The sequence below is a fragment of the Mytilus edulis genome, chromosome 8 (assembly GCF_963676685.1).
Source record: "Mytilus edulis chromosome 8, xbMytEdul2.2, whole genome shotgun sequence".
In the NCBI taxonomy this organism is placed as follows: Eukaryota; Metazoa; Mollusca; class Bivalvia; order Mytilida; family Mytilidae; genus Mytilus; species Mytilus edulis.
The window spans coordinates 785,882-813,677 of NC_092351.1; the positions used below are offsets into that span (position 1 = coordinate 785,882).

Genomic DNA, 27,796 nt, shown 5'->3' on the forward strand with positions numbered 1-27,796 from the left:
CATCTGTGTCCCATGGACAAATTCCCCATTTATAGAGTATTCTTGTTTTCCCCAGATTAGAACATCAAAGAATCCAATAAAATTGTCATTCACAAATACTGATGAATCCAGAAAATAAGTATTTCATGATTCTTGATTGTTCTGCTAATATGAGTATCACACAAATTTGAATGAAAACCATCAAAGTTGGTAAAATATATGGAGGAAAGAAACAATGTCTCAAAATCATTAAAATATAGTCAAGTTATTAGTTTTAATAAAAAAAAATATTGTTTTCAGGAGGAAAAAGGAGAAAAGAGGAAGAAAAGTGATGACCAACAAGAAGAACTGGACTTCATGTTTGATGAAGAAATGGAAGGCTTTGATGTTGGAAGGAGAAATCAATTCTCAGAGTGGTCAGTAAACATTTAATGTAGAATCTTTTACCTCTATGTTGTTTAATTCATATTTTTGATTGATTACCATAAAAAAATGTTACAAATAGTTTTGCTTGGTTATCAATTAAGGCTATTAGGAAGCCTCTTGATAAATTCTTCTCCTTGTAAAATTTGTAACAGTTTGTAGAAGCTAATTTTTGGGGAAGACGGCTTCAAGCCGTCAATCCCCAATGGGGTTGACCAGAGTGACATTCCCTCACATCATTCATTTTGTTTTTATAGTGTGAAAACCCCCCAACAAATCTTACTGAGAATGATGAGATGGGGAGACACAAATGAATAAATTGACTTTAAACACTTTTTTTACACATTTCCCTTCTGTTTCTCTCAAAATTATCGTATATTGAGCTCTCCTTTACACTATTTACGTTTCTTTTACAATCCGGAAAAATCAGTATGACGAGATATTCTAAATATATCCAACCTACATTATATTTTATAGTGACGTCATTGTTGGAATGCCACACTACGCATATAAAGCAGGGATATCTCAAAGATTGTGCACTTATTAAAAAATAGTATTTGTTAAATTTAAACATCATGATGTTTGCTGGAGATGATTCAAACACCAACATGCAATACTTTAATTTGTAGGTCAACAACTTTCAAAGTAAACAGGAAGTCTGAGGGGCTACATGAGATCGGGGAGAGAAATGATCTTTTCCATTTTTTTCTGTAAAACTCTGTTTTGAGAATCTTCCTCCAATTCAGGAGCACCTCAATTTTTGAGCTAATTATCCATTAAAATAAACACTTAAAATGTGACATTTAGTATATGATAAGTAGTCTTCCATTAAAACTAAATTTTGTGTACCAACATAATCATTGTAATAGTTACAAAAAAAATTACAAAATTTAATGTTGCATTTTGTAGTTTAAACCTATTTATTCATGAAATTTTACAAATATTTCAAAATGTAGGATTTGGAAACAAGCTTCACACAGTTTACATCAATCATATTGCTATTTTTATTAGTACCTGTATCCCTGTGATGAGAGATGTAACTGGGAACTTTATTAATGGAAATTTAAAACTGAATAGATTTTTCAGTTCCAACTTTCTTAAGAAATAAATTAAAAATCTGTACTGTCACAAAAAAAAGGAAAATGGCCCTAGCCTGCAGTTCAGTCATACACTTTTAAGATTTCAAAAATAATTGTAGTTGTAGTTAAATGACAGAATTAAACTAGTTGAATTTTAGATAATTAACTATCAACTTTAATTGAATGTTTAGATTTAGAAGATGCAGATCTCTTCCATTGGTCTAAATTGAATCCTAAACTTAAGAAACGAAATTACATTAAACAACAATTGATTCCAATAGTGCAGTGTTCTAGGATTTTTTTGGCACCTTGACTTACCACGGGTAAGATCAATAAAAAAATTACTTACCCACATCTAAAAGTTAAATCCGCCAACCAATGCGGACGGTCCGCTAAAGCTCGCCGCCCTTATGGACGGGGGTCTGGGGGCTGCTCAAGGCCACCAGAAGCTCTGGGGTAAATGATGCAAAATCCTGCATTCTAGCCATTTCCTGGCACCTTTTTCATGCTTCAGAAAGTACCCTTTTTTGTGATGTCAAATGATGTTTTGTATGAAGCAATGATGACTAAAGTGTATTGAAAAGTATTTGAAATATATGGCTTAATTGTAACTATATACCTATACCACCAGAAAAGTACATTGAACTATAACAGTACTTCACTGACTTTCATACCAATAATCCACTGTAAAAAAAATAAGGGACTTACATGCAACTCTTTTTAAAAATCAGACATGCTCTTTATAAAATACTGAATATTTTTCAGGCTGATTCACTGAACATTAATGATTAAGGATAAGTCATTTGTTGCACATAGATTTTAAATTTAAAAACTTTTATGACATGCTTTAAATTATATGTTGGGAAGTTTGTCTGAACAAAGCTGGATTCGGATACGATTGAATTTTGTACAAAATTTAAAAAAAACGATTTCTTACTAAATTTGACAAATATGTTATAGTTTTTACTATGTCATTTATTAAGAGCTATAATAAATGCAACTGTAAGTTTATTTTCCTCCGATGACAAGAAAAAAAATCGTTTATGTCCCGATTTAAGCACCAGTTATCAATCCGGATTTTCCAATTTTACCGACATCGTGACCGACTTTTAGAATGATAGGAGAAGAATGTGGTCTCTTTTGCGCTTGATTACACCTAGTAAACGAGTGCTTGAATAAAAGCGCCGATAGACATCGACAAAATCTTCGATCTTTTATCAAAGTTTTTTCTCGTGATTTAATAAAAATAAAAAGCAGATATGGGAAAATTGAAGAGGACCGGGAAATTTCAAGAGTTTTTCGGCTTCCCCGAACTTGAAGATTGACTTACCACCGGGTGACAAAGGCAAAAAAATGACTTACCCGTTGTCCTAATCCACTTACCCCGGGTAACGGGTAATGGGAATCCTAGAACACTGTTAGTGTCAACCTTCCACATGTTCTAGCTGGTTTTTTTTTCATTCTTTATATGAAGATAACAAAAGATAACCCCCCCTCCCCCCAAAAAAAAACATGAAATAGAAACAAGGGCCGTCTTTCCTCTCAAAGCTATTCAGCTCTTTGATTAAAAGTGGTTAGCAATAATCTGACTAAAAGTTTTTCCTTGTCATTACATCAGGTAAATCAATTTCATCAGATTCTTTCTTCTACAATAAAGTCAAGGTCATTGTGTTTTGACCTATACTATTTCATTATAATCATTATTGGAAGTGAAGAGAATAGTATGAAGTATTCTATTAGTAAATGGATTGTGCTATCTTCCCCATTCATAATGAGGAATAAAAAAGTGAAATGTATCAGGTAGGCCAAATAATTTACAAATTTATAGTTAAAACAAACAAATGATTGATTGATTGTTCAATCAATGTCTTAGTGGCCAATATTTCCTTCATTGTTCCTACCAGATAAGTTAACATTGCATTCATAGGTAGGTTTTGCTATAGGTTCAACTGGGAGGAAGTGCAAGAATATTGACTGCTGCAGAAAAAAGGGTTCCCTGGAAAGGAGTAGACATTTTGCATTTTAACTAGCTATATATTCACCCTTCAAAATATTAATCTATTATTATATTTATTGCAGGTCTGATGATGAGTCAGATAATGAAATAGGTGACGATGAATTAAACAAGATTCTTATAGTAACACAGACTCCCCCTTCACTGAGGAAACATCCGCAGGGTGACAGGACAGGGGACCATGTACGACGTTCTAAAATGACGTCGGAAATGACTAAAATAATCAACGATGGACTTTGTTACTATGAACAGGATCTCTGGGAGAAGGAAAATGAGGTAAGGACTCTTGCAGTTTTATTCCTACAACCGTCATTGCATGCCACACAATAATTTGTTTATGTTTAAAAAAAAGATGTGGCATGATTGCCAATGAGACAACTCTCCACAAGATACCAAATGACACAGAAATTAACAACTGGGTCACCTGTACAGCCTTCAACAATGAGCAAAACCCATACTGCATAGTCAGCTACCCAGAAATGACAAATGTAAAACAATTCAAACCAGAAAACTAACAGCCTAATTTATGTACATAAGAATGAGCTTTTAACAAATTTTTACACAATGCATCAAATTATTACACAATGTTTCTTTCTATGAAGAATTTTTACACTTTGATCTTTTTTTGGAAAAGATTACCTAAAATGCAATTAAAAAAAATGTCACTGCCTTTGTGCAGTAGAGTAAAAGTTCTTTAGGGCTATTCCAGAAAAAAATGTATGGGGGAGTTGGAAGGCACATTGTATTAATAATACATTGGTTTCAGAGCAACTTTTCCACTATAATGCACTACAATTCTGAATTACAATTGCCTGGGTGGCGGGTGCTGACAAAAATTCCTTCCAACCCCCCATACATTTTTTTCTGGAATAGCCCTAAGTACTATGGTTTCCCAATGACTGGCAATTTATCAACAATACATAATTAAATATTCAGATTACAAAATGATGTGTATATATTATAACCACATCTGTCAAGTGAACTGTTATAGTACATATTACACAAGTGTTACATGGAATATAAATATAATTATTCCGAGTTAAAATGGTTCAACCATGTTCAACTTAATAATGAACTAAGAAAGATAACTCCAAATTTGCATTCGTCATTTAGATTTTAAAATACATGTCAATGTTTGATTGCAAATTTCACTTTTCAATGGTTCCAAACACAATGATGTCATCTAAGATCAATAAAGAAAAATGTGACCACAGATTGTCTCTAGTAAAAACCACCATGTCTATTTTTTATTCAGGATGATTTCAGCAAGTTTAGTACAGTGTCTGTGATAACTAAAGAAAAATATGAAGCCTTGATGCCACATTCTACAGTGGCCGCACAGAAATTGCCACCTCCTCCACCGCCTGTTTCCATACAAGCAGGTAAGTACATTGTTCAGCTATATCAAGGATTTGCCAGTGAACAAAAGTATTAGAAAGTTGTAGGAAAATTTGAGCTTATCTACATTTGTGTGAATTGTGCGAGTCAAACCTTCTGGAAGAGAAACCAATTGTGACTTGAAGAAACTAATTATTACACGAGTTAGCCAAATGCCAAAATTGCCCTTGCCATCGCAGAAGGCGCATTAAGTTTTACCCTTGTATGTCTGTATGCACGTCTGTAGGTCCTTAAGTTGGTTTCCATTCTCTTACTTTAGTTTGCCTTACCCGAGTGTTATGAAACTTATACAAAATGCTTATAACCACAAAACACCGATCAAGTTTGAATTTTGGATGTTGTCACTTTAACCATTCTAGAGTTATGCCCCTTTACAAATGAAAAAATTTGCTGAATTTTGTTTCCCTTCTCTTACTTTATTTTGCCTCAACCAAATGTTATTAAACTGATACTCAAAACTTAATATCATAGGCAAGTGAGGGCATCATCTGTGTCCCACATAGTCAACATTTATCTGATATCTGTTATATGTGAATTCAAAGTAATGAAATAGTAAATATCATTGATTTGTAGAGGATGATTTTAACAATAATTTTGTTTTGAAACCTAACTTTTATTTTTAACACTTTTCAGCTGGCAAGAAAGTGACAACTCCTCCAATTGCTCAACCAGACATTGCCCGATCTTTACCTGCCTATGTACCTGACACACCAGGCAAGAAAGAGAAAGGCCCTCGTACACCTCACAGCAAGAAAGAAGAAATTGCTCCACGATTTTATCCTGTGGTTAAAGATTCTGGACGACCTCATGATCCCCAGGTAGGAATAATGTTGATCTTTGTGGTTGTTAGTCATATTGATGGCTATTAATAGATCTGCAGTCCTATTCATATTATACTGTGGATTCATTATTATTAGTTGGAAACCAATTTACATGGATTACATTGGTACAGGTGAACTACAAAATTAATGTCCAAATAAATAACATTTTTTAAAGGCTTGTATGCAGATCAGCAAAAACATGAAATTCAAATATCCATGTACATAAAAGTTTTCCTTATTCCACTAAAATTGATACCCACGAAAATAACTGAATCGACAGTAGTTATTTGACAGATATGCAGAACTTCAATCAGATATGTCTGGCAAAAAGTAAATGATTCATACTAGAGATCTGAAAAGTCATTTTACAGTGGTCAATACTTGAATATTGATTCTCAATTAATGAAGTTAAAGTATCAAGAGATATAACATTGTGGCATAAATACATTTCCATAGTTTTTCAGTGCAGAAATTCAGATTTATTTCTTAGTATGCACATTTAAATTAGATTTGTAAATTTGCTGGAAGTTGAACTTGAATGAGCAATCTAATATTAATTGAGATCTGCTTATTATTTTATTGTTCTTTTAATAATGTTGTAGGAGATCCAATATTGAAAATAAGGGAATATAGAATTTATATTTGTTAATGATTTTTCATAAATAAATAATGTGATTCTGGTACGGAAGTATAAATAAAATATGCAGACCTTCATTTGAACGCACAGGAAAAGCTGTATTTGTAAATCTGCAGTTTGCTTACCAGAAATTTTTGACATGTTAAAGTTCTGTGCTAATTGTCTTTGAACACACTATAAATGTGCTGTTAAATGTTTAAGAGTAAACACAAATTTATAATGTTGACTTTTTTTTCAGACCCCCAGGAAGAAGAAGACTCGCCACAGTAGTAATCCACCAATAGAAAGTCATGTAGGCTGGGTAATGGACGCCAGGGAGCATCGACCGTCAAGATCTCGAAACAATTCTATGTCTCAGAGGTAACCTTTTATATCTATACATTTTTCCTGATGATGAAGCTCGTTCATTATTATTCACCATACTATCTATTAACACTACAATGATGCAGGAAGAAAAAATTTTTAAAAATATTTTTATGACCCCATTTTCTAACTTGAGTTTGCCTCAACCAAATGTTATGAAACTTATACAAAATGCTTATTACCACAAAACACAGATCAAGTTTGAATTTGGGTAGCATTTCTTCTCTGTCATTCTAGAGTTATGCCCTTTACAAATGGAAAAAATGCTCTCTTATTGTGACATAGGTAAAAATATATGTTGTTCAGATCCTTATTTGCTAAGTGTGATTCAGTATTTAAATTTCAATCAGATGTATACAAATTTTAGTAATTAAAATTCTAAATTCTAATACATATTTTCTTCCAGTCCATCAGAAGCGATGTTATCGACCAGTTACGGTAGTTACAGTAGTACACCTCACGCCTTCCCAGCATTCCATCATCCGTCACACGAACTTCTAAAGGATAACAACTTTGTGTGGCATGTGTACCATAAATACCACGCCAAATGTTTGAAAGGTTTGTGCAGTTTACACTATTTAAACTTGTATATTGAAAACAGATATGAACAAATCCATACTTTGTTATTTATTCATTTATTGATTTCCAATTTGCAAACACAATATTAAAACAATATATGCATTATCTAACAAAATGTGTCCTAATGAATAACTTAAATGGTTTATTGCATTAGTAAAGTCTGACCTTTAGGCCTCTAGCACAGACCCCTACTTACAATGTTTGACCTTTAGGCCTCTAGTACAGACCCCTTCTTTCAATGTTTGACCAATGACCTTTAGGCCTCTAGCACAGACCCCTTCTTACAATGTTTGGCCAATGACCTTTAGGCCTCTAGCACAGACCCCTTCTTGCAATGTTTGACCAATGATCTTAAGAACTCCAGCATACAGCATGTCTGATTATCTTTGACTATTGTGTCATAACTGTATAGAATTAACAAGATTTAACAGTTATAATAGTCTCTTGATAGAGATATAAATGAGTGAGTTCTTATGTTTTTACTTCTGATGTTATTGAGGAACACTTTGATAAAAAGGGGAGGTAATTGTGTTGAATTTTTTTTTAAAAAGAAAATGTTTATTTTATGGTCAAATAAGTTATAAGACTTTCAGTGTTTAATAGAAAAAAAGTATGTGTGTTTTCTTATGTAGATATATAAAGATGTAGTATGAGTGCCAATGAGACAACTTTCCTTCCAAGTAACAATTTATAGAAGTAGACCATTATAGGTTAAGGTATGGCCTTAAACACAGGCCTTGGCTCACACCGAACAGCAAGCTATAAAGGACCCCAAAAACTAATGTAAAACCATTCAAACGGGAAAACCAACAGATGTCTAATCTGTATAAGAACAAGAAACACTATATAAAATATTTGTTTGTTTTTTAGAGCGTAAGAAATTGGGAGTCGGTATGTCACTCTTTTGAACTATATATAAAATATATATTTGTTTTTAATTTTTCAGAGCGTAAGAAGTTGGGAGTCGGTATGTCACAGGAAATGAATACACTTTTTAGATTCTGGTCATTTTTCTTGAGGCAACATTTCAACAAGAAAATGTTCCAAGAATTCAAAACATTGGCAGTGGAAGATTCCATAGCAGGATATAGGTAGGTGGTGCATATAGGAACGTACCAATGATAATTGAGAGTAGTCTAGGATAGTGATTATTAGATTGTGAATTTTGTCTGTTATAACTTGAATGATGATGTATAAAAGGCAACATCTTCCCTGTAGACACAGTGATGAAAATATCAGTTATATATTTAAATACTTTTTTCAATTCCAAAGTTTACTTCAGATATGATGTTGAATGTTTTTTTTTCAATCTTAAGTTATAGTTTTACATGATTTTTTTCAGATATGGTGTTGAATGCTTGTTTCGGTACTTCAGTTATGGTTTAGAAAAACGATTTAGACCAGAATTATATAAAGACTTCCAAGAAGAAACAATACGAGACTATGAGCTAGGTAAATATATTTTTTAAGTTAAAGTATTATATGAAATCTATTGTTAAAACGTTTGAAACATAAAAGTACCATTCATTTGCAAGTACTATTAAAAGATGATGTAGCAAAATGTAGAAAATTAAGCTAAATGAGATTTCAGTAATTAGTTGTGACTGATTATAATCAAAATTCTTCACCCTCTGTGCAACATGATTTAGGGACAGAAGTACCAGGCATTCATCCATACATCCTTCAGATCATGTCTCACGAGACCTACCAAACATTTATATTTGTTCTAGAAAGGAGTAGGTTCAGTAAGACCCCTTTTTGGCCCCAAAATATAGCAGTTTTACAAAATTGTTAAAATGTATACTTTTAGTTATTTATTGGAAAGTAGAATGGTTCTGCTAAATAAATATGGGCTGTGTTTGACAACACAATGCACATATATCGGGTACTAGCATCATTAAGTCATGCTAAATTACTGAAATCTTCACGGTTTCTGTCTTAAAAGAAAGTGGCCACATTCGTGTTCATTATTAATATTGAAATGTAAATTGTATTTGATGATATTACACAACATATATAAAGGTTGAGGATAAACACGGATGCTGCCACTTTCATTTTTGACAAAAACCATCTGAAAAGTGACAATCAGCATATATTCATTGAATCAACTAAAAAAGACACCTAAGTGTTTTAAAAGTGTCAAAAATCTTTGGTCAGATGAACTTGAAATTTGAGGCCAAAATCCACCCTAACCGACTTACTCCTTCGGTGGAAAGTGCTTTTTTGAAAAATTATGAGAGAACGTTAAATGAAAAACGTCTTATAGTTGTTGCCCTTGGACAGATAAAATATGTTGAAAGACGAGGGATATTGTAGTTCTTTAATTACAATTGATTTTTACTACAGAAAAAAGCTAGAGAGGTAAGTTTTTCAGGAAAAGGAGCTTAAGAAATTCTAACCTTTTCTGAAATATTACAGGTCAGCTGTATGGATTAGAGAAATTCTAACCTTTTCTGAAATATTACAGGTCAGCTGTATGGATTAGAGAAATTCTAACCTTTTCTGAAATATTACAGGTCAGCTGTATGGATTAGAGAAATTCTAACCTTTTCTGAAATATTACAGGTCAGCTGTATGGATTAGAGAAATTCTAACCTTTTCTGAAATATTACAGGTCAGCTGTATGGATTAGAGAAATTCTAACCTTTTCTGAAATATTACAGGTCAGCTGTATGGATTAGAGAAATTTTAACCTTTTCTGAAATATTTCAGGTCAGCTGTATGGATTAGAGAAATTTTAACCTTTTCTGAAATATTTCAGGTCAGCTGTATGGATTAAAGAAATTCTTACCTTTTCTGAAATTTTACAGGTCAGCTGTATGGATAAGAGATATTTAACCTTTTCTGAAATATTACAGGTCAGCTGTATGGATTAGAGAAATTCTGGGCATTCCTCAAATATTCACGAAAACATGTAGAAGTCCATCCAAAGTTAAAAGAATGGTTGTCCAAATATAAAAAGCTGGAAGATTTCAGAATAGAAGTGAGTATGAAAATTTAAATAGATATTATCCTGACTTAGGACAGGTGCAAGTAAATACAACAGGTTTAAAAGTTTTAATAGGCACCAATCTTCACCAAACTTGAAACAAACTTGTAACATCACAACATAGAAAGACACACTATAGAATATCAGTTCTGATATATTTTCTCACATGTTGATAAAAAATTTAAATATTCTCTTATACTTATAAAATTTACAACAATATGTTATGAGGTCGGTTTTTTTAAGAGTATTAGGTTGTGAAACCACAAATTGTGTGCCTAATTTTTTGATTTTATAGAAAAACTTGACTTTTACAATGGGAAAGTCAACCTTCTATTCAAAAGTCATTTGTTATGTTTTATCTTTCAGATGTTTCCTCCAGATCAGGACAAAGGTGAAGGTCAGAAACTTCATAGACGGGAAAGACAAATATCAGAAAGCTCTATAAGAGAAAGACATTCGTCAGGGTCAAAGGGTCAGAGGGGCCAGTCTTATCCTAAACATAGTGCTAGCCAGTCAGATCAGAGTAGAAAAGAAACATTTGATAAACAAAAAGACAAGACCGGTGTCAAAGACTCTAATAAAGCAAAAGATTCACAACTTACTAAGTCTGGAGGGAAAGATTCACATCCAGCCAAGGCCGGTGGAACACATGTGACTAAATCAACTGATTCCAGTCATTCTAAGTCAGGTGGACGGGATTCACATACAGCTAAAGCCGATTCACAGTCCACAAAATCGGGTGGACGAGATTCACATTCAGCTAAAGTCGATTTACAGTCCACTAAGTCAGGTGGAAGGGACTCTCATTCAGCTAAAGCAGATTCACAGTCCACAAAATCAGGTGGACGAGATTCACATTCAGTGAAAGCAGAGACACAGTCAACTAAGTCAGGTGGACGAGATTCACATTCATCAAAAGTGAGCGATAAGGAATCTTCTAAACCAGCTGAATCCCATTCCTCAAAACCAAGTGATGTCAAGTCGTCAACTGGTAAAGATTCGGGTGTAAATAAATCTGCTGGTAAAGATAGTGGTCGACCACATCAAACTAAATCATTTAACAGAGATCCACCAAGGCATGGTGGACCATATTCTAAACCAAATAGTGCAAAACCTGCCACCTCAAAAACAGGGGGCAAATTTACTGATTCAAAAACCTCACAAAGTGGCGATTCCAAACACCCATCTAGTGTTAAACCATCAGATTTAAAATCTGCCTCAAAACCAACAACACCACAAAGCCCCACTGCCAAAGATTCAAAACAATCGGATAAAACCCAACAGTCAACAGCAAAAGACACAGATATGTCTAAAACCCAACAGTCAAGTAAGGCAGATACAACTAAAACCCAACAGTCAAATAAAACAGAAAAGGACACAGAAACAGCTAAAACCAAGTCTGTTCAATCAAAATCACAAGTCGGGAAAGAATAAGTGTTGGAATACGGATTTAGACATTGTTACAGAGCATTAACACTGTTAACAATAATTGTATTACAAAGTGTTAATAACTGTATTACCTTGTTAACAATAATTGTATTGTGTGCGTGGCTAATTTATCGAGCAAAAAAAAAAAATTCAAAAAAGACAAAAAATTACTAAAAAAAAGTTAATTGATGCTTTTTTTTTTTTTTTTTTATCATTTCTATCCTATTTGAATGGGAATTATATATTATAATCACCATAGTAATTTTATAATTGTTAACCTGTAACTTGAATCTGGTTACAATGTTTTCTATTTTACAAGTAAGTACTGTGTTTTAAATAAATAGTCAACATCAATGGAGACGGCATCATGTTATCTTCTTGGATGTTTGTAATTTTATAATATAACTTCCAAACCTTTTAAAACTTATTTTGATATATATTTATATATGTTTGAAAATTATTGGCATTAGATTCATCATACTTATTGTTGGGCATCAATTTGTATTAATTTCTTAAAATATTTAGAAAAAAAGATAAAATAATGACTTTATAAATTGGCTGAAACAGAAGAGAGTTGAGATTGAAAGTAAGCATACTAAATATATCACAGAAAACAAAGAAAAATTGAAAGGATATTCTGTTTAAACCATCATCTAAAGAGAGACATTTTTCTAGCATATGTGTTCTGATTGTAATAAAGTGTTTTATTTGACGATAAGGGTGTGGATTCATCACAAAGTCTTTCATATCTATGCATTTGTTGTAAACATTTCTACTAGTCTGTTTTATAGCTTTGTTGTCGTAGCAACTATTTTATCTTTATTCAGGTCAATATGATTGTCATGGCAACCATTTTATCTTGTTTTCGATATTAAACAGTTTTATTTTGATTATATTGTTAGCTGATACATTATTGTCATCTTAATCAGACTAGAATATCAGTAGTCTTTTTATATTAATTATTTTAATGCTAATTGATTTAAAGTGAAGCAATTTGATCTGTTGATTATTTCACTAGATTGCATTTTGAATCAAGGAAATTGCTGATGATTTTCTTTGTAGTTGAAATTATTTTAAAAACAATTTTTCATTGATATTTTGTTAAGTTATGTATGTTTTATTATTTGAGTTTTTAGTGTACACAAAGAGTCACTTTCAGTGTCCTGTGAATCTTATGATTGGTGATAATTCTGGAGGAAAATCAGACATCACAATTCGACATGACTTCTATTTTATATGAAAAGAGTAAGAATTATGTGATTGATTTGTTTAGAATAATAATCTCTGCCATTGGCAGATAATTTGATCTGAATCCCTTGATTCTGTTGTTAATTGGTTTAATGAGGAATTAACTGGTGTACTGCATCTTGTATATATGATTTGAGAATGAAAGTATTGTTAAGGAAACCGAAATCATGTATATACTTTAATTTTGACAAAATATTGGCAGCATGTTGTCCTTGTTTACTAATTTTAAATCCTGTTTTTTTTCCATTGAGGATACCTGAACTAATAATATACACATCATAGACCATATTTACATTTTCTATACAGCAATTAGTTTTTCCTTAGGTTAACTTAAACTTGTGTTCATCATTTAGGATCCTGCCAAGAAAACACATGACCTTGTGGGGGTTCTGATTAATACAATAAAACCTCCCTACCAGGTCATGTTTCTTGTTTTATGGTTCTTATGAATACAAAATAACTTCCCTACCAGGTCATGTGCAGTGTGATAGTTCTGATTAAAACAATAAAACCTCCATGATAGGCCCTGAACCATTGGTGTTACTGATTAATACCGTGAAACCTCCCTGTAAGGTGAAGATACTTGTTAATACTATGATTTCTCCTCATGAGAACAATGTGTTGACTCTGGTCAATACAGTTGATCTATAAACAGGACAACAAATTGTGAAAATTGATTGCATTATTGTTTTTGTTTTGACATGTTATTGAGTTTTGTTTTGACCTGTGTACAAGTTTTGATGTGTGGCTTTACTCGTTATTATTGTTATTTCAGTTGTTAATGTGTGTAATATATATATATTGTTTGTAAATACACTTAAATTGTATAATTATCATCTATAAGATTTGAAAACTATTTAGATAGAAAAATATATAAAATAAAAGTTCAAAGAAATGAATGAATTAAATAGTTAAAGTAAAAAATTGAAAGAAAAAAGATTTTTTAACCAAATTGTGTTTTTTAATTGTTATAAATCATAGATGCTGAACAAGCTATTTGATTAAGCCTTAAAATTATTAATCATTCCAGTCACAAAATACAGAACTAGTGAGATGTGAGGTCACTTCCCATTTGATTATGTTTAAATCAAACTTTTGGTTGTATCTGAAGTGCTCAAACAATTGTAATTCTAAATAGGTTCAAAATTAGAACTTAAGAATATTGAATTTACTTTTCTAAATTCTCATTAAGATTTTCACGCTCACATGACATTAAATAACAACATTGAAATTGTGTTTTTCCAATGTTATTGTATTAAAATAAAAACGTATTCATTCATAACTATCATGACTATAGCAATATTTTAATTGATAGAACATGTTTTTGTTGTATGAAAGAAATAACCTAATATTAACAAGTCTAGACCATTTTCCCTTAGTTATATGAAACAAATAACATAATATTGATAAGTCTAGACCATTTTCCCTTAGTTATATGAAACAAATAACATAATATTGATAAGTCTAGACCATTTTCCCTTAGTTATATGAAACAAATAACATAATATTGATAAGTCTAGACCATTTTCCCTCAGTTATATTATCTCATCGTTTATTAATGGGACATGAAATAAGTTAATCATCATTATTGTCTTGTCTCTAGTTGTCGTAATTGAAAAAACTTTTTTAACCTGTGATTATTTGCATAATTGTGAGTTATTTCAATCAGTGTACAGCATTATTTAAGTATTTAATCTGAATGAATGAATTTTATATTAAGCAGAATGTATCTCATGTTGTCCTGTTTTACTAGAAAGATTAAGTACATGTAGAAATTATTTTGCCTAAAGCAAGAGCCCTACATTTTAAAACCTTTTTTATTTAGATATTTTATAATAATTTTTCCATTCTATTCTTTTTAAGTAATTCCAATCTATTCTACTAAAGTCAAATGGTCTATTATTGAAAGGTCATTATGTTATTTATGTCAGGAATGTAAAAATACTTGAGGAGCTGCATGAATCTTCGAAAATCTTATTAGTCAACTCTACCTAAGGGAAATGGAACTTTGTATTTAATTTATAAAGGATATTTTGAAAGTATTTTCTGTTATAAATTCCCCCTTTTGAAACATTTTTTATCAAGACGATCATTCTGTAAAAGTATTTGCCTATATTATTGCCCTATATTAACTTTCATTCCAATTTTCTTGCTGCCTTTGTTTGACTGCTGAACTCCAGAAACAAGAGGTCATGTTCTGCCATTAATATATTTTAATTGGTTCTATTTCTATGAAATAACATATATGAGTAATCGATAAAAAATGCAATTGAAACATTTATACATGATGAAAAAGCAGCATAAAATGAGTAAAAACTTATGTAAGAATATTTTAAGTGCAAAAGGAGAATTTATTTATTGAATAAATCTGTAATGGCAAGATTACATTTTCATTTCCCGTTTTTTTTGTAAATACTTATTTTGAATTGAAGTGAATGTATAGATTGATTTGAATGGTTATATTTCCTATTTATAATTAATTAATTATCGTAAAGGTCAGGTAGGCATTACATGACCTCTGACCTGCAGGTGCTTTAACTTGTGACCTCTGTTATATAATTATATATATATTATAATATTGATACATTTTTGGATGGGACTATCCATTTCATTTTTTTCTGTTTTTGCTTATCATTGCATTTTTCGTAGCAGTAGTTTCTCATGCAATAAAAACAAAAAAATGTCAAAAACAGAAATAGAAGTGTTTTTGTTTTATTGATCAGGACTAAGCTTTCTAGTTGGCCCATAAGAATTAGGCCTTCAGTTCTTTGCTGAACGGCTTGTTGAAGATATTTCTGGGTTAAATTTGGCAGGAATTGTGAGATTGACAATTTTTGATTTGCCTCAGAATTGAACAATTTCACCTTAGATTAGAATGAGATGTTAATCTGGCAAAGAGAGCTTTCTGTATAAAGCTTCATATTTATCATAAGGCTTAAATATATATTTGGTATTCAGATCCCTTGTGGTCTGAAGTTTCTGTGTGGAATATTTTCATTGTCTTGGACTTTTATTTTCATGGCTCAACTGTTTTTTATCACTTGGTTTAAAGTATCATTGCAAGATGTTTCTGTTGGTTAGACTTGCTTCACCTAATCAAGACGTCATTTCATGGTGTGTTGAGCAACAGTAGGATCTTAATTAGTTGGATTTCTTAGATTCTATAACTAATAATTCCACTATATTTGGTGTAGATAATTATTGAACAGTGTACATGTAGGTCTGACAGGATTATATAACCCTAACCTTGTCATTGTGGTTTTTGCTATAAAGTCCATTTATGTTTTCAATACATCCAGTAAAAGAAAACTCGGTGTAGAATTATATGTGTACTTTTCCATCTGAAGATGGTTAAAGTAAACTCACCTAGACCTAATTTTCATGGCTCATTGGTCAATTTGGAGCTTTCAAAATTATGTCCTTACTTCGATACCCTAAACCTAACCAAGAAATGATAATTCTTCATGAAGAGGGTATGACAGATGGCTTTGAAGTACGAAATCATAGGACCATAAAAGTTCAAGATGGAAATCGTACTCCCTAGTTCATTATGATGTCACACATCACGTTTATTGAGACCGTACCACCTTGTCCATTGTGTTGTCATGTCCAGTATAATTGTAAGATGAATGACTATCATAGGACCATCAACGTATCCAGTCAATTTAAAATGTGTTATTATGCTGGTTTATGGTGTTTATGAGTTGAAAACTCATATATTCCTGAACAATAAGACATTTGGAACATACTGAAGTACTTTTCTGGATAGGGAATGTCAAAATATTTTTTCGGTTATTAATAGCTATAGAATCAAATAATTAGAAAGAAAATTTAAAAGGGAGGCTCTTATCGACTGATATCTTGCCAATGAGCAATATACTATTATACAAATATAATATAAAGAATTTATTTAAACAAGCATATAAACTTAGTTTATTTACTACTTGCTACTAAACTCTAAAATAAATTATAGATACTCATTCACTGCTTTAATAGAGAAATATTTGACAAACCAGTTGATGACATTTTATCTGCCAACATCATCCAGAAATTATTGCCAACTTTGAGTTCTCCAGTTAAAACTGAAGATACAAAGGGTTAGTCTAAGACTTTGTGTTGACTTTCGAAAATGTACCAAACAACTACGAAAAGTGTAAAGCCTTTACTATAAAAGACATAATTTATTATTTAATTTTGTGAAAGTTCCTTTAACTTAAAGAACTGGTATTATCAAATCATAATGAACGATAAAATAAAAAGAGGTGGCCCAAAAGACTTGACTTCTAAAAATTTTAAACAAACAACTACGTAAAATTGAGAGCAGTTTTACTTATTTACTATGATTTATTAACTAATCTATGAAAAGCTTGTTAATTGCCAAATCATAATGGATAGTAGATAAAAAGAGTTGACCATAAAGTCTATGTTGACTTCTAAAACAGCAAACTGCGAAAAATGTATAGCCTTGACCATATAAAATATGATATATTAACCAATTATAGATAGCTAGTTACTTTAGTTCATGTAACATGACAAGTGTTTATTGTCAAATCATAATGGACGATTATATAAAAAGAATTCACTGGAGACTTTGTGTTTATTGTCAAATCATAATGGATGATTATATAAAAAGAATTCACTGAAGACTTTGTGTTGACTTCTGAAACTGTATGCAAACAACTACATATATATATGTTCCGGACCATATGAGTATTTGGACCATACACGTATGGTCATGATCATATGGGTATATACTCATATGGTCGGGGTAATTAATACAGTTTACTTTTAAAACTTCTAAACTCTTCATATGGTATGATTAAAAAGACGCTATCATATAGGTAATTTTATTATTATATTATAATAAAAAGATAAGCTAAATAAAAATTAGAAGTTTCACATAGTTAATTTTACTTACTTGTCAAAACTATAATAAACATGTTTTATACAGATGGTCATTACCGATTTGTTATTACGCGTGAATGGCAATATGTCGACTTAAAAATATAAATTCCAAACATTTCCTAATGAACTGTTACACAAGAAGTCACTGGAAAGTAACATAGTTTATTTAAGTTGTCTTGTGAATATGGTGTATTGCAGTCATGTTACGATATTTGAGACCTAGAGCTTCTTAAAAACACCGTAGACATATCTGAATGACCTCTGTATCACTGTACACAGCTATAAAAGGCTAGCTTTTCACTCGCAAACAAAAGGTGTCAATGAAACGGATTCTGCACAACCAATACTTGCAAAAGCAAAAAAGCTATGATACCGTGTGGAAGTAAATGTCACCCCAAGCCTACATGCAAGAATGCAATTAGCGATGAAAACTAACTATGACATCAATATTTAATTTGTACGTAGTATTTGAATTATAAAATAATACATTGTCATGTAACCATCATTGTTTTTTAGATAAAATTTTTTAATTATTGAAACTTTAATAATGTAATTTAAAAAAAAATACCTATATGGTTCGTATACTCATATGGTCCGGCCCTTTAATAACCAAACGAGTATACGCATATGGTCATGACCATACGCGTATGGTCCGTAACATATATATATAGTCATGAACATATGAAATAAGATATATTAACCAATTTATAGAAATCCCGTTACTTTAGTACCTGTGACATGAAGAGTGGGTATTGTCAAATCACAATGGGCAAGTTTGAGTTGACCCAAGACTTTGTGTTGACTTTCGAAAATGTAGGCAAACAACTACGGCAAATGTATAGCCTTTACCATATATAGATGATATATCAAGAAATAGTTTAGGTGACATATTACTTGTAGTATATGCATCCCAATTTCATTAAAGACAAGGGAATGTATATAAATTAGACAATAACCTGACCACACAATAAACAACAGACATCTTGAGGACAACTAAGCTTGAACACACCAGTAAGTCTAGTAATTCCTCATTTGTTAAAGATATCACTCTGATTCAAACATAAAAATCTCAAAAACTTACATAACCAAGATGCTTGATTTCTAAAGCTAAAATGACAACATATTTAGACATTTAGTTCTTAAACAAACAATTGACATTCCCATGGGAACCAACTATGCTCATCTTCTTGTCGAATTAATGGTTTATTAATATAAGGCTGATCATACATGAATTTCTTGGGAGAAATGAAAAGAAGCTAGATTTATCCTCTAACTTCACTTTCCGATATATAGAAATACATCTAAATACGAATTTGGAAAAAAAGAAAACAACAGATACAGTAAAGTCCGACTCTTATCTTGACTTAACTATATCTAGAAATTAACAATGAGAACAAAAAATTAGGACAAAAGAGATGATAACGGCTTTCCAAGTGTGAATTTTCTAATAAAATAATCACTGCAAAAGTTCCTAAATTTATAGTGTTAAACCATGAGTTCCATTGAAGGAATACAAAGTTGAAATCACCACTTTGAAAAGTTAATAGACGACATGACCACTTTGTTAACTGTTTTAGAATATCTGCTTCAAAAACGACGACAGATATATTTAAATTTTCGCTATCCCAGTCCTGTTGTCTTTCCTCATATGTGACCTGCTAAACTACACGAGACACAAGACGGATGGACATGTGAGGCAGGATCTGCTCACATTTCCTACGCACCCGAGATCACCCTGTTTAGTTTGGTTCGTGTTCAGTCTTTATTGTCCTATCTTGTGTACTGTTGTTGGTTTTTTGCCATAGCTATGTCAGTTTAGATTTCACCTTTTTTTTTATTAGAGTTTGAATATCCTGTTGGTGTCTTTCACATTTTTTTCTCAACATGGAGAATAAAATCGATGTGCATATTTTAATGGCTTAGGGGAGTTCTCTTCAAATGATCACAATAGGAACGCTTAGGAATAGAAAGTAAGAGGAGTACAATATCTTATAAACTGGACTAACATTTAGCTGAATCATTCTAAGAACTATGCCTTCTATTTGTTTCAAACATACATATCTACTGTCCTTGCTACTAGTATATAAAACATATTGTAATTTAATATCAATCCTGTTTGTACTATTCAACCATTAGTTATAGGACTTTGTTGTTCTTTTCTATAAAATTGTTATATTAACCCTGCCATCCTACCAATCTCATCAAGGCTACGACAACAGATAACAAAACTTGTTATATAAATTATGCACTTTCATAGATCTACAATCTGTCTATACCTGTATCTTGGTATTGCTTTTTCTCAGACTCTTTAAGACGTCTATACACTAAATCCATTGGATGTTGGATGTGTACTGATTGATATTTTAGTCTTAGATGCATGATCTTTTTTTTTAAATTAGTTGTCAGGGGCGGGTCCAGGTAAGGGCGTAATGGGCGTACGCTAGTATTGTATTGAATGATGGCAATTTATCATATTCATTAATTAAACACATACTCTGATTTCTTTTTATATTTACCCAATTTGATGGGTCATCGTCAACCGTAAAATTTCGTTTCTCGGAGTCCGGCGTGTTCGACTCTGCGATTAGTATCCATTGTTGTTGATGTGATAAAGAATTCGCAAAGATGTCGATGTCAAAAACAAAACGTCAAAAGACCTTAAAATCGTATCAAGGTGTCTTGGACACCTTTTTTAAACAACCAAAACGGTAAGTAAATCAGTATAATACATGAATTTAAAACCCGAACTTAATAAAAAATAGAGGGATTACTTCATAATTTGATGCTAAATTGTTGAAATTCAGGAGCTTCTGAGCTTCCCCATGGACCCTCAACCGTAATCACGCCTCTCGTTCATAAAATCCTGGCCTAGGTATTGAAATGTTAAGTTACTCCTTATACCCTTGAGTTTAGAATTTCTCATTATTGGTCTACTGCTGTTAAGATCCATCCAATCATTTTAATATACCATAGACAATTAATGAAGAAAACTCGGCATAAAAAATGTCACACCCTGACACTTTAACTATAAAATATACATGCTCCAAGTCAGGAACCGTTACATTAGTGCAATTCTCTATTATTTTATGTTTTTAAGCCAAAAAAGGTCCACAAAAAATTTCGCCTCGCTTCGCCTCGCTTCGCTCGGCGAAATATTTTATTCTACGCCCCCTCTTTCAATTATCCTGGACACGCCCCCTGGTTGTTATTAATTGGCATTGAACTAGCTTTTAGTAACTGCAAGTACTCTCAGTTGTTGGGATGTACTAGTAACAAGCCAAGTTCACTCTGTGTTTTTGTTAGATGTATTTCTATTTCTTATGATGTACTGTTACACCCTGCTAACATGTTTTAACCTGCCACATTCTGTATGCATGTGCCTGTTCAAAGTCAGGAGCCTGTAAATCAGTGATTGCCATTTGTTTATGTCATTTTTTGTACCTTAGTTTTTTTACTGTGACCTATAGTTGTTCATTTCTTTGTCATTTTAGTCTCTTGTGAAGAGTTGTGTCATTGGCAATAATACCACATAGATATAGGAAGATGTGGTGTGAGTGCCAATGAGACAACTCTCCATACAAATAACAATTTAAAAAGTAAACCATTATAGGTTAAAGTACGGCCTTCAACACGGAGCCTTAGCTCACACCGAACAACAAGCTATAAAGGGCCCCAAAATTACTAGTGTAAAACCATTCAAACGGGAAAACCAACGGTCTAATCTATATTAACAAAACGAGAAACGAGAAACACATCTCCTTTTTTATGATTATGGAAATAACACCGTATTTTAAGAGTCCCTAGTCCCCATTCTATCAATATGTACATACTGTAGAGTGCCATATTAACAGGAAGAACAAAGGCCTAACCACTGGCGATAACACATCTACAGCTTTAGAATCAAAGTATCGGGTATAGGATCTATAGAACAAAGGCCTAACCACTGGCAATAACACATCTACAGCTTTAGAATCAAAGTACCGGGTATAGGATCTATAGAACAAAGGCCTAACCACAGGCGATAACACATCTACAGCTTTAGAATCAAAGTACCGGGTATAGGATCTATAGAACAAAGGCCTAACCACTGGCAATAACACATCTACAGCTTTAGAATCAAAGTACCGGGTATAGGATCTATAGAACAAAGGCCTAACCACTGGCGATAACACATCTACAGCTTTAGAATCAAAGTACTGGGGTATAGGATCTATAGAACAAAGGCCTAACCACTGGCAATAACACATCTACAGCTTTAGAATCAAAGTACCGGGTATAGGATCTATAGAACATTAATCCGCCATTCCACTTACAAACAAACATAAAACAAAAGATAATGATCGACATCACAGCTTGGCTTTATTATCAGCAGGAAAACAAAATAAATAAATATTTACAAATGGTAATACTGTCAACAATATTGTCTCTAAAAATAGATTACTTGTGACCTATCAAAAAATTTCAAATATTCAATTAGTGCTTAAAAAATTAATAAAAAAAAAGAAAAGAAATACTTTTCCTTAAAATTATGTAAATTGTGATCTATAAACATTGTAAAATAGAATAAATTTAATAAAAATATAATAAATTAATGAGGGTTGGAATGGGTTACCCCAACACAACAATCTAGTTAACATTTGAATGAAATAAATGTTACTGGTAAATGTTTTAAATAAAACAATTTTTATGCTCATTTGATGCTAACACTGACAACGAAAGGGATATACAATGCCATCCCTACCCTCATTAATAGCTCTCTTCAGCAGTAAAAACTTACAACTATAAATGTACCTTATATATTAACTTTGTCAACATAACACTTATAAACTCTAATGGACTTTAACAAAGTCATAACAATATAACAGCAGTAATAAGTCTAAAACAATTGCAGATTATTTTACAAAACACCTTGAAATATCACAAATAAAATTATCTAAAATATAAACATGGAAAAATATTGTCTCCCTTTATATTACAGATGATAAACAAAATATTGTCTCCCTTTATATCACAGATGATAAACAATAACGTATAATGAGACAAATATTGTCTCCCTTTATATCACAGATGATAAACAAAAACGTATAATGAGACAAATTAAATAGTATATATATCTTAACAAAATATAAAAGGAAAAAGGGAAGGTAGGTCAAGCCAAATTGATACAGGGTAAAAGGAAAGGTAGGTCAAGCCAAATTGATTAGGGGTAAAAGGGAAGGTAGGTCAAGCCAAATTGATACGGGGTAAAGGGGAAGGTAGGTCAAGCCAAATTGATTAGGGGTAAAGGGGAAGGTAGGTCAAGCCAAATTGATACGGGGTAAAAGGGAAGGTAGGTCAAGCCAAATTGATACGGGGTAAAAGGGAAGGTAGGTCAAGCCAAATTGATACGGGGTAAAAGGGAAGGTAGGTCAAGCCAAATTGATACGGGGTAAAGGGGAAGGTAGGTCAAGCCAAATTGATTAGGGGTAAAAGGGAAGGTAGGTCAAGCCAAATTGATACGGGGTAAAAGGGAAGGTAGGTCAAGCCAAATTGATACGGGGTAAAGGGGAAGGTAGGTCAAGCCAAATTGATTAGGGGTAAAGGGGAAGGTAGGTCAAGCCAAATTGATTAGGGGTAAAAGGGAAGGTAGGTCAAGCCAAATTGATACGGGGTAAAAGGGAAGGTAGGTCAAGCCAAATTGATACGGGGTAAAAGGGAAGGTAGGTCAAGCCAAATTGATATGGGGTAAAGGGGAAGGTAGGTCAAGCCAAATTGATACGGGGTAAAAGGGAAGGTAGGTCAAGCCAAATTGATACGGGGTAAAAGGGAAGGTAGGTCAAGCCAAATTGATACGGGGTAAAAGGGAAGGTAGGTCAAGCCAAATTGATACGGGGTAAAAGGGAAGGTAGGTCAAGCCAAATTGATACGGGGTAAAAGGGAAGGTAGGTCAAGCCAAATTGATACGGGGTAAAAGGGAAGGTAGGTCAAGCCAAATTGATACGGGGTAAAAGGGAAGGTAGGTCAAGCCAAATTGATACGGGGTAAAAGGGATAGGGTGATACTATTTATCTTTTTACATTTATTTCTGGTATTGCACATATGACAAGTTTTTTTTCAATTTTGTTTCCCCCTTATTTTTCCATCCCCTCAAAACTATTAGTATTTTCTGTTTGTGTTACACAGTCCAAAACATTTATGGAGAACTTAACTGCAATCATGAGATTTAAAAAAAAAAAGATAACTTTTACTGTTGTTAAAAACATATTTTTTTGCCACTAGGTAACTGCCAGTGTTTACTTGAATGTTTGTAAAATCAATCATCCTACATGTTCATGTTTCTTTTCTTGTAAATGTAATATACACTTTAAACAAGTCATTCAATTTTACAACAAACATTCAATAATTATTGTCATGGTATAAACCAAAAAGTAGTATTGCTAACCAACTGTTATGCAAATTTTTCTTATAATTTTCTGATACTTTTGGACTTATGCCTTCGAATTGTTATGGGTACTACTGCCTTAAGTTCCTTAACCTTACTGTGTTTTGTTTATAACATGTATTCCTTACTCTTATTCTTGAAGAGAAAACAGATGGGTAACTTAGGAGATTTAGTCTAACTAGACTCATAAATAAATGAACATGTAAACTTTGGAAAATCAAGCTTACTGAAAAAAATAATCATATAAATTCTATAAATAGTTATGATATTTAACAATGAAGTATGCACACCTCAAATCAAGGCACCTTTCAATTTAAATCCCTCTTATATCCTGTTCAGTATATATTGAGGTACTTATAGTTCTGCTTTATTTCTAACTTTCAGATTATAGTCAAAAGATTACTTCTCCTCACCAACCTTCATTTCAATTGAAACAAATAATAAAATGGACCAGGAAATCCACATTGTTAAAAAATTACATAAATTTGTGAGAAATTTACATGTCTAAGTCTTGCATTTGGTTTAGGAAACAATTGTTAGACTTACAAATGTCCAAATTGTCCTAAAAGCAGATATGAGTCATGCAATAATGAGTGTTCTTGATTCTGACAATCCAAAAGGCTTGAGGCTTGTATGTCATCTGAACTTGTGGTTCTGACAAAACTGGCAGTAAAAAATGTGTGCACATGTTACTGAAGGCATGCACGTCATGTATAACTTTGATTCTGATATTCCTGAAGGCACACAAGTCATGGGTCCTCATGATTCTAACAAACTTAAATATATTCTGATACTAATCTGATACTAATTCTGACTGTCCTCCTTGGACTTAGTAGAAGACAGCCTCTCTCTAGTTCTAGCAAGTTCCCCTTTAATTCCCTCGTTTTCATCCTCCTCCTCGTATTGGAATGCACTAAGATCTCTCTTAAGTTTGGCAGCATCTTCATCCTGACGTTTAAGGTTTTCTAACTTTTCTTTTTCTCGTCTCTCTCGTTTTGAGTCAATAACAAGTTTTGCACAAACTTCTAAAGGAGCTTTCTCTACATATTCACTTCCTGTAGAAAATAGAAAAAAAATATTTTCAGATCTCACAAGCTCATGAATTCCATTTCATGTAAGCCCCATGATACAATATTTCTTGCTTTAAAAACATTTCACTCATTTATTAAAACCTAAATCATGAATTCTTTTGTGAAAAAAAAGCAAATCAGAATATAATTAGACTTATGAAAGAAATAAATACATGTAATAGAATGGAGAGTTGATTTAAAAGCTGCTTTCTGGTTGAAGTTTAGCTTATATAACAAAGAATTTTGGGGATTTAATGAGATGCCTATGGCTGACAAAGCCACAAAAAACTCATTTTCTTTTCTTAGTAACTTAACAGTATCTGAACACATAGTTGAGTAAAAATCTTTCCAACAGTTTATGCATGACAAATGATATATAAAATTAAAAAAATATCCACAAAGATGGGCAATTCTAAATATTTGTAAAGAGTTCAGCAGAACCCTTCACGTGTCCCATGTGTAATTTCTTCTGTCAGTGTAACAGTGCAATGTTGATTGCAAAATGTGAATCTATTGATTGATAAAATACAGAAAATTATAAAAATACAATTCTTGAGATTCGATAATTAAATGTTAGCTTAAAAAATAAAATCCATCTATCAGTAAAATGCTAAAAAAGAATAAACATATATTTTCACAACTTTGCTTCAGACATTTATTTATATCTTCATCATAAAAGAGCTTCTGCATCAGTTTCATAAAAAAAAATCAAGCTTTGACAAAGTAATTGATATGTATCAACTGTATAAAAAAGTCCATTTATCAGTAAAAGATAGAAAAAAATAAGTGGTTAAAAAAAGTCTCTTTGAAAGATCCAGCACCACTAAAATTAATATAAAGATACTTTCCCTAAAAAATTGAGATTCACTGTTAATGAAATAAAAATATTTTATAGACAATATGTTATAGAACTAGAATGTTTTAGTGATTTCAATTTTACTGTTCTACAATACAGGAACTATTGATACAGATGTAGATTTTTATAAAGGTGAAGTTAACATACATCTAAACAGGTGTTGAATTCAACTACAGAAACTTTAGAAGAACCATATAAATATATCTAAAGAAAACAAGTTAATCTATACAAAGCTACAGTTAAAAAAAGGTATAAGTTTAGATGCATAGAAAAAGCTGTGGGTAAAAAATAATATATTGTTAGGAATGTGGACAAAAGCTTTTGGTAACTGATAATATATATATATATATATAAATAATATGAAATTAGAAATGTGGACAAAAGCTATGGGTAAATGATATATAAATAAAATCTACAGGGTCAGGCTAGTGTAACATACTTGTGAAGGCGCCCTTTTTACTAGGTTTGCCCGCTGGTGTTAAATAAAAACAATCATTAAAATTAGTTACAATTGTGGTGAAATATATACAGAAGTATAAAATACAGTCAAAAGGGGAATATGTGTGTAATTGTAAGTTATTATTTGTTGTGTGTGTATGTGTTGGGAGGGAGTGAGTGTTTAAGAGTTAGAATTTCAATCAATTACCATATTTAATGTTGTGTATAAGTACAAAATACAGTACTATGTAGACAGATATACATTATCAAATGATGAGGAAAAGGTGTACAAGTTCAAAATGCCATATAAAGGGTGAAATATGGTTAGAAATAGGAAGTACCAAAAACAGGAGATTGTGTTCTAAGTATGGTCGAGTATGCATTTTAAGGAGGTAGGAAATGTTGGTATAAGTATTCAATTGGATTATGGATTTCTCAAATTCAATATTGAAGATGTTCCAGTAAATAGCAAGATGGAAAATTGCAATAAAAGCACTTTTCCAGAACAAATTAATTAATTGAAATTTTGTGAATCCATTACACATCTTAACCAATGACACAAAACACTTAAAGACAAATGACTAGTGTGTTATAAGACCTTCTCTCTCAAATCATCTATGAACATAAATATAAAAAGAAGATGTGGTATGATTGCCAATGAGACATCTCTCTACAAGAACCCAAATGATACAGAAATTAACAATTATAGTTCACCGTATGGCCTTCAAGAATGAGCAAAGCCCATACCACATAGTCAGATCAAAAGCACCTAAATGACAAATGTAAAACAATTCAAAAGAGAAAACGTAAGGCCAAATTTATGTAAAGACCACCACTTAATGTGGACTTTGGGGAACACTTGATTTTGTTTCCTAGATCATTGTAGAAAAACTTTCAGTTACTATCCTGATGAAGAACTGAATTACATGTTCAACTTGTTATTTTGGTAAACTGATTATTTCTTGGTATTTTAAATGGTCTCATGTACAATCACCCTACAATTTTCATTCATAACTGTGGGAATACATTTAAAGCAGCGTAAAGTAACATCAATCTGGCAATTATATATATAAGTTTGGAAATACAAGTACAAGTATAACAACCATTTGAGTATTAACTTGTAATTAAATAACCAAATATAAGAATAA

General features: G+C 32.0%; 2 protein-coding genes across 19 annotated transcripts in view; one reads left to right on the forward strand and one right to left on the reverse strand.

Annotated features, from left to right (window-relative positions):
* LOC139484545 (la-related protein 1-like) overlaps nt 1–13,895 on the forward strand; it is a 44,734-nt gene extending 30,839 nt beyond the window's left edge. For 3 of the 4 annotated variants that reach the window (XM_071268274.1, XM_071268275.1, XM_071268276.1), the window contains exons 11-20: nt 280–395; nt 3,561–3,771; nt 4,751–4,877; nt 5,527–5,711; nt 6,590–6,711; nt 7,121–7,272; nt 8,240–8,384; nt 8,636–8,745; nt 10,152–10,276; nt 10,649–13,895. In XM_071268274.1, coding sequence (XP_071124375.1) covers nt 280–395; nt 3,561–3,771; nt 4,751–4,877; nt 5,527–5,711; nt 6,590–6,711; nt 7,121–7,272; nt 8,240–8,384; nt 8,636–8,745; nt 10,152–10,276; nt 10,649–11,716 — 2,361 coding nt within the window. In that variant the 3' untranslated portion in view covers nt 11,717–13,895. Of the gene's footprint in view, nt 1–279; nt 396–3,560; nt 3,772–4,750; nt 4,878–5,526; nt 5,712–6,589; nt 6,712–7,120; nt 7,273–8,239; nt 8,385–8,635; nt 8,746–9,711; nt 9,757–10,151; nt 10,277–10,648 lie in introns of those variants that run through there. The other variant, XM_071268277.1, reaches the window with a different exon arrangement.
* A 10,460-nt stretch (nt 13,896–24,355) lies between these two features.
* Nucleotides 24,356–27,796, reverse strand: part of LOC139484564 (uncharacterized) — a 76,669-nt gene continuing 73,228 nt past the window's right edge. For 7 of the 15 annotated variants that reach the window (XM_071268333.1, XM_071268325.1, XM_071268322.1 and 4 more), the window contains 2 exons: nt 26,650–26,682; nt 24,942–25,339 (listed from right to left, as the gene is read on the reverse strand). In XM_071268333.1, coding sequence (XP_071124434.1) covers nt 25,089–25,339; nt 26,650–26,682 — 284 coding nt within the window. In that variant the 3' untranslated portion in view covers nt 24,942–25,088. Of the gene's footprint in view, nt 25,340–26,649; nt 26,683–27,796 lie in introns of all 15 variants that reach the window. The other 8 variants (XM_071268334.1, XM_071268328.1, XM_071268327.1 and 5 more) reach the window with 4 other exon arrangements.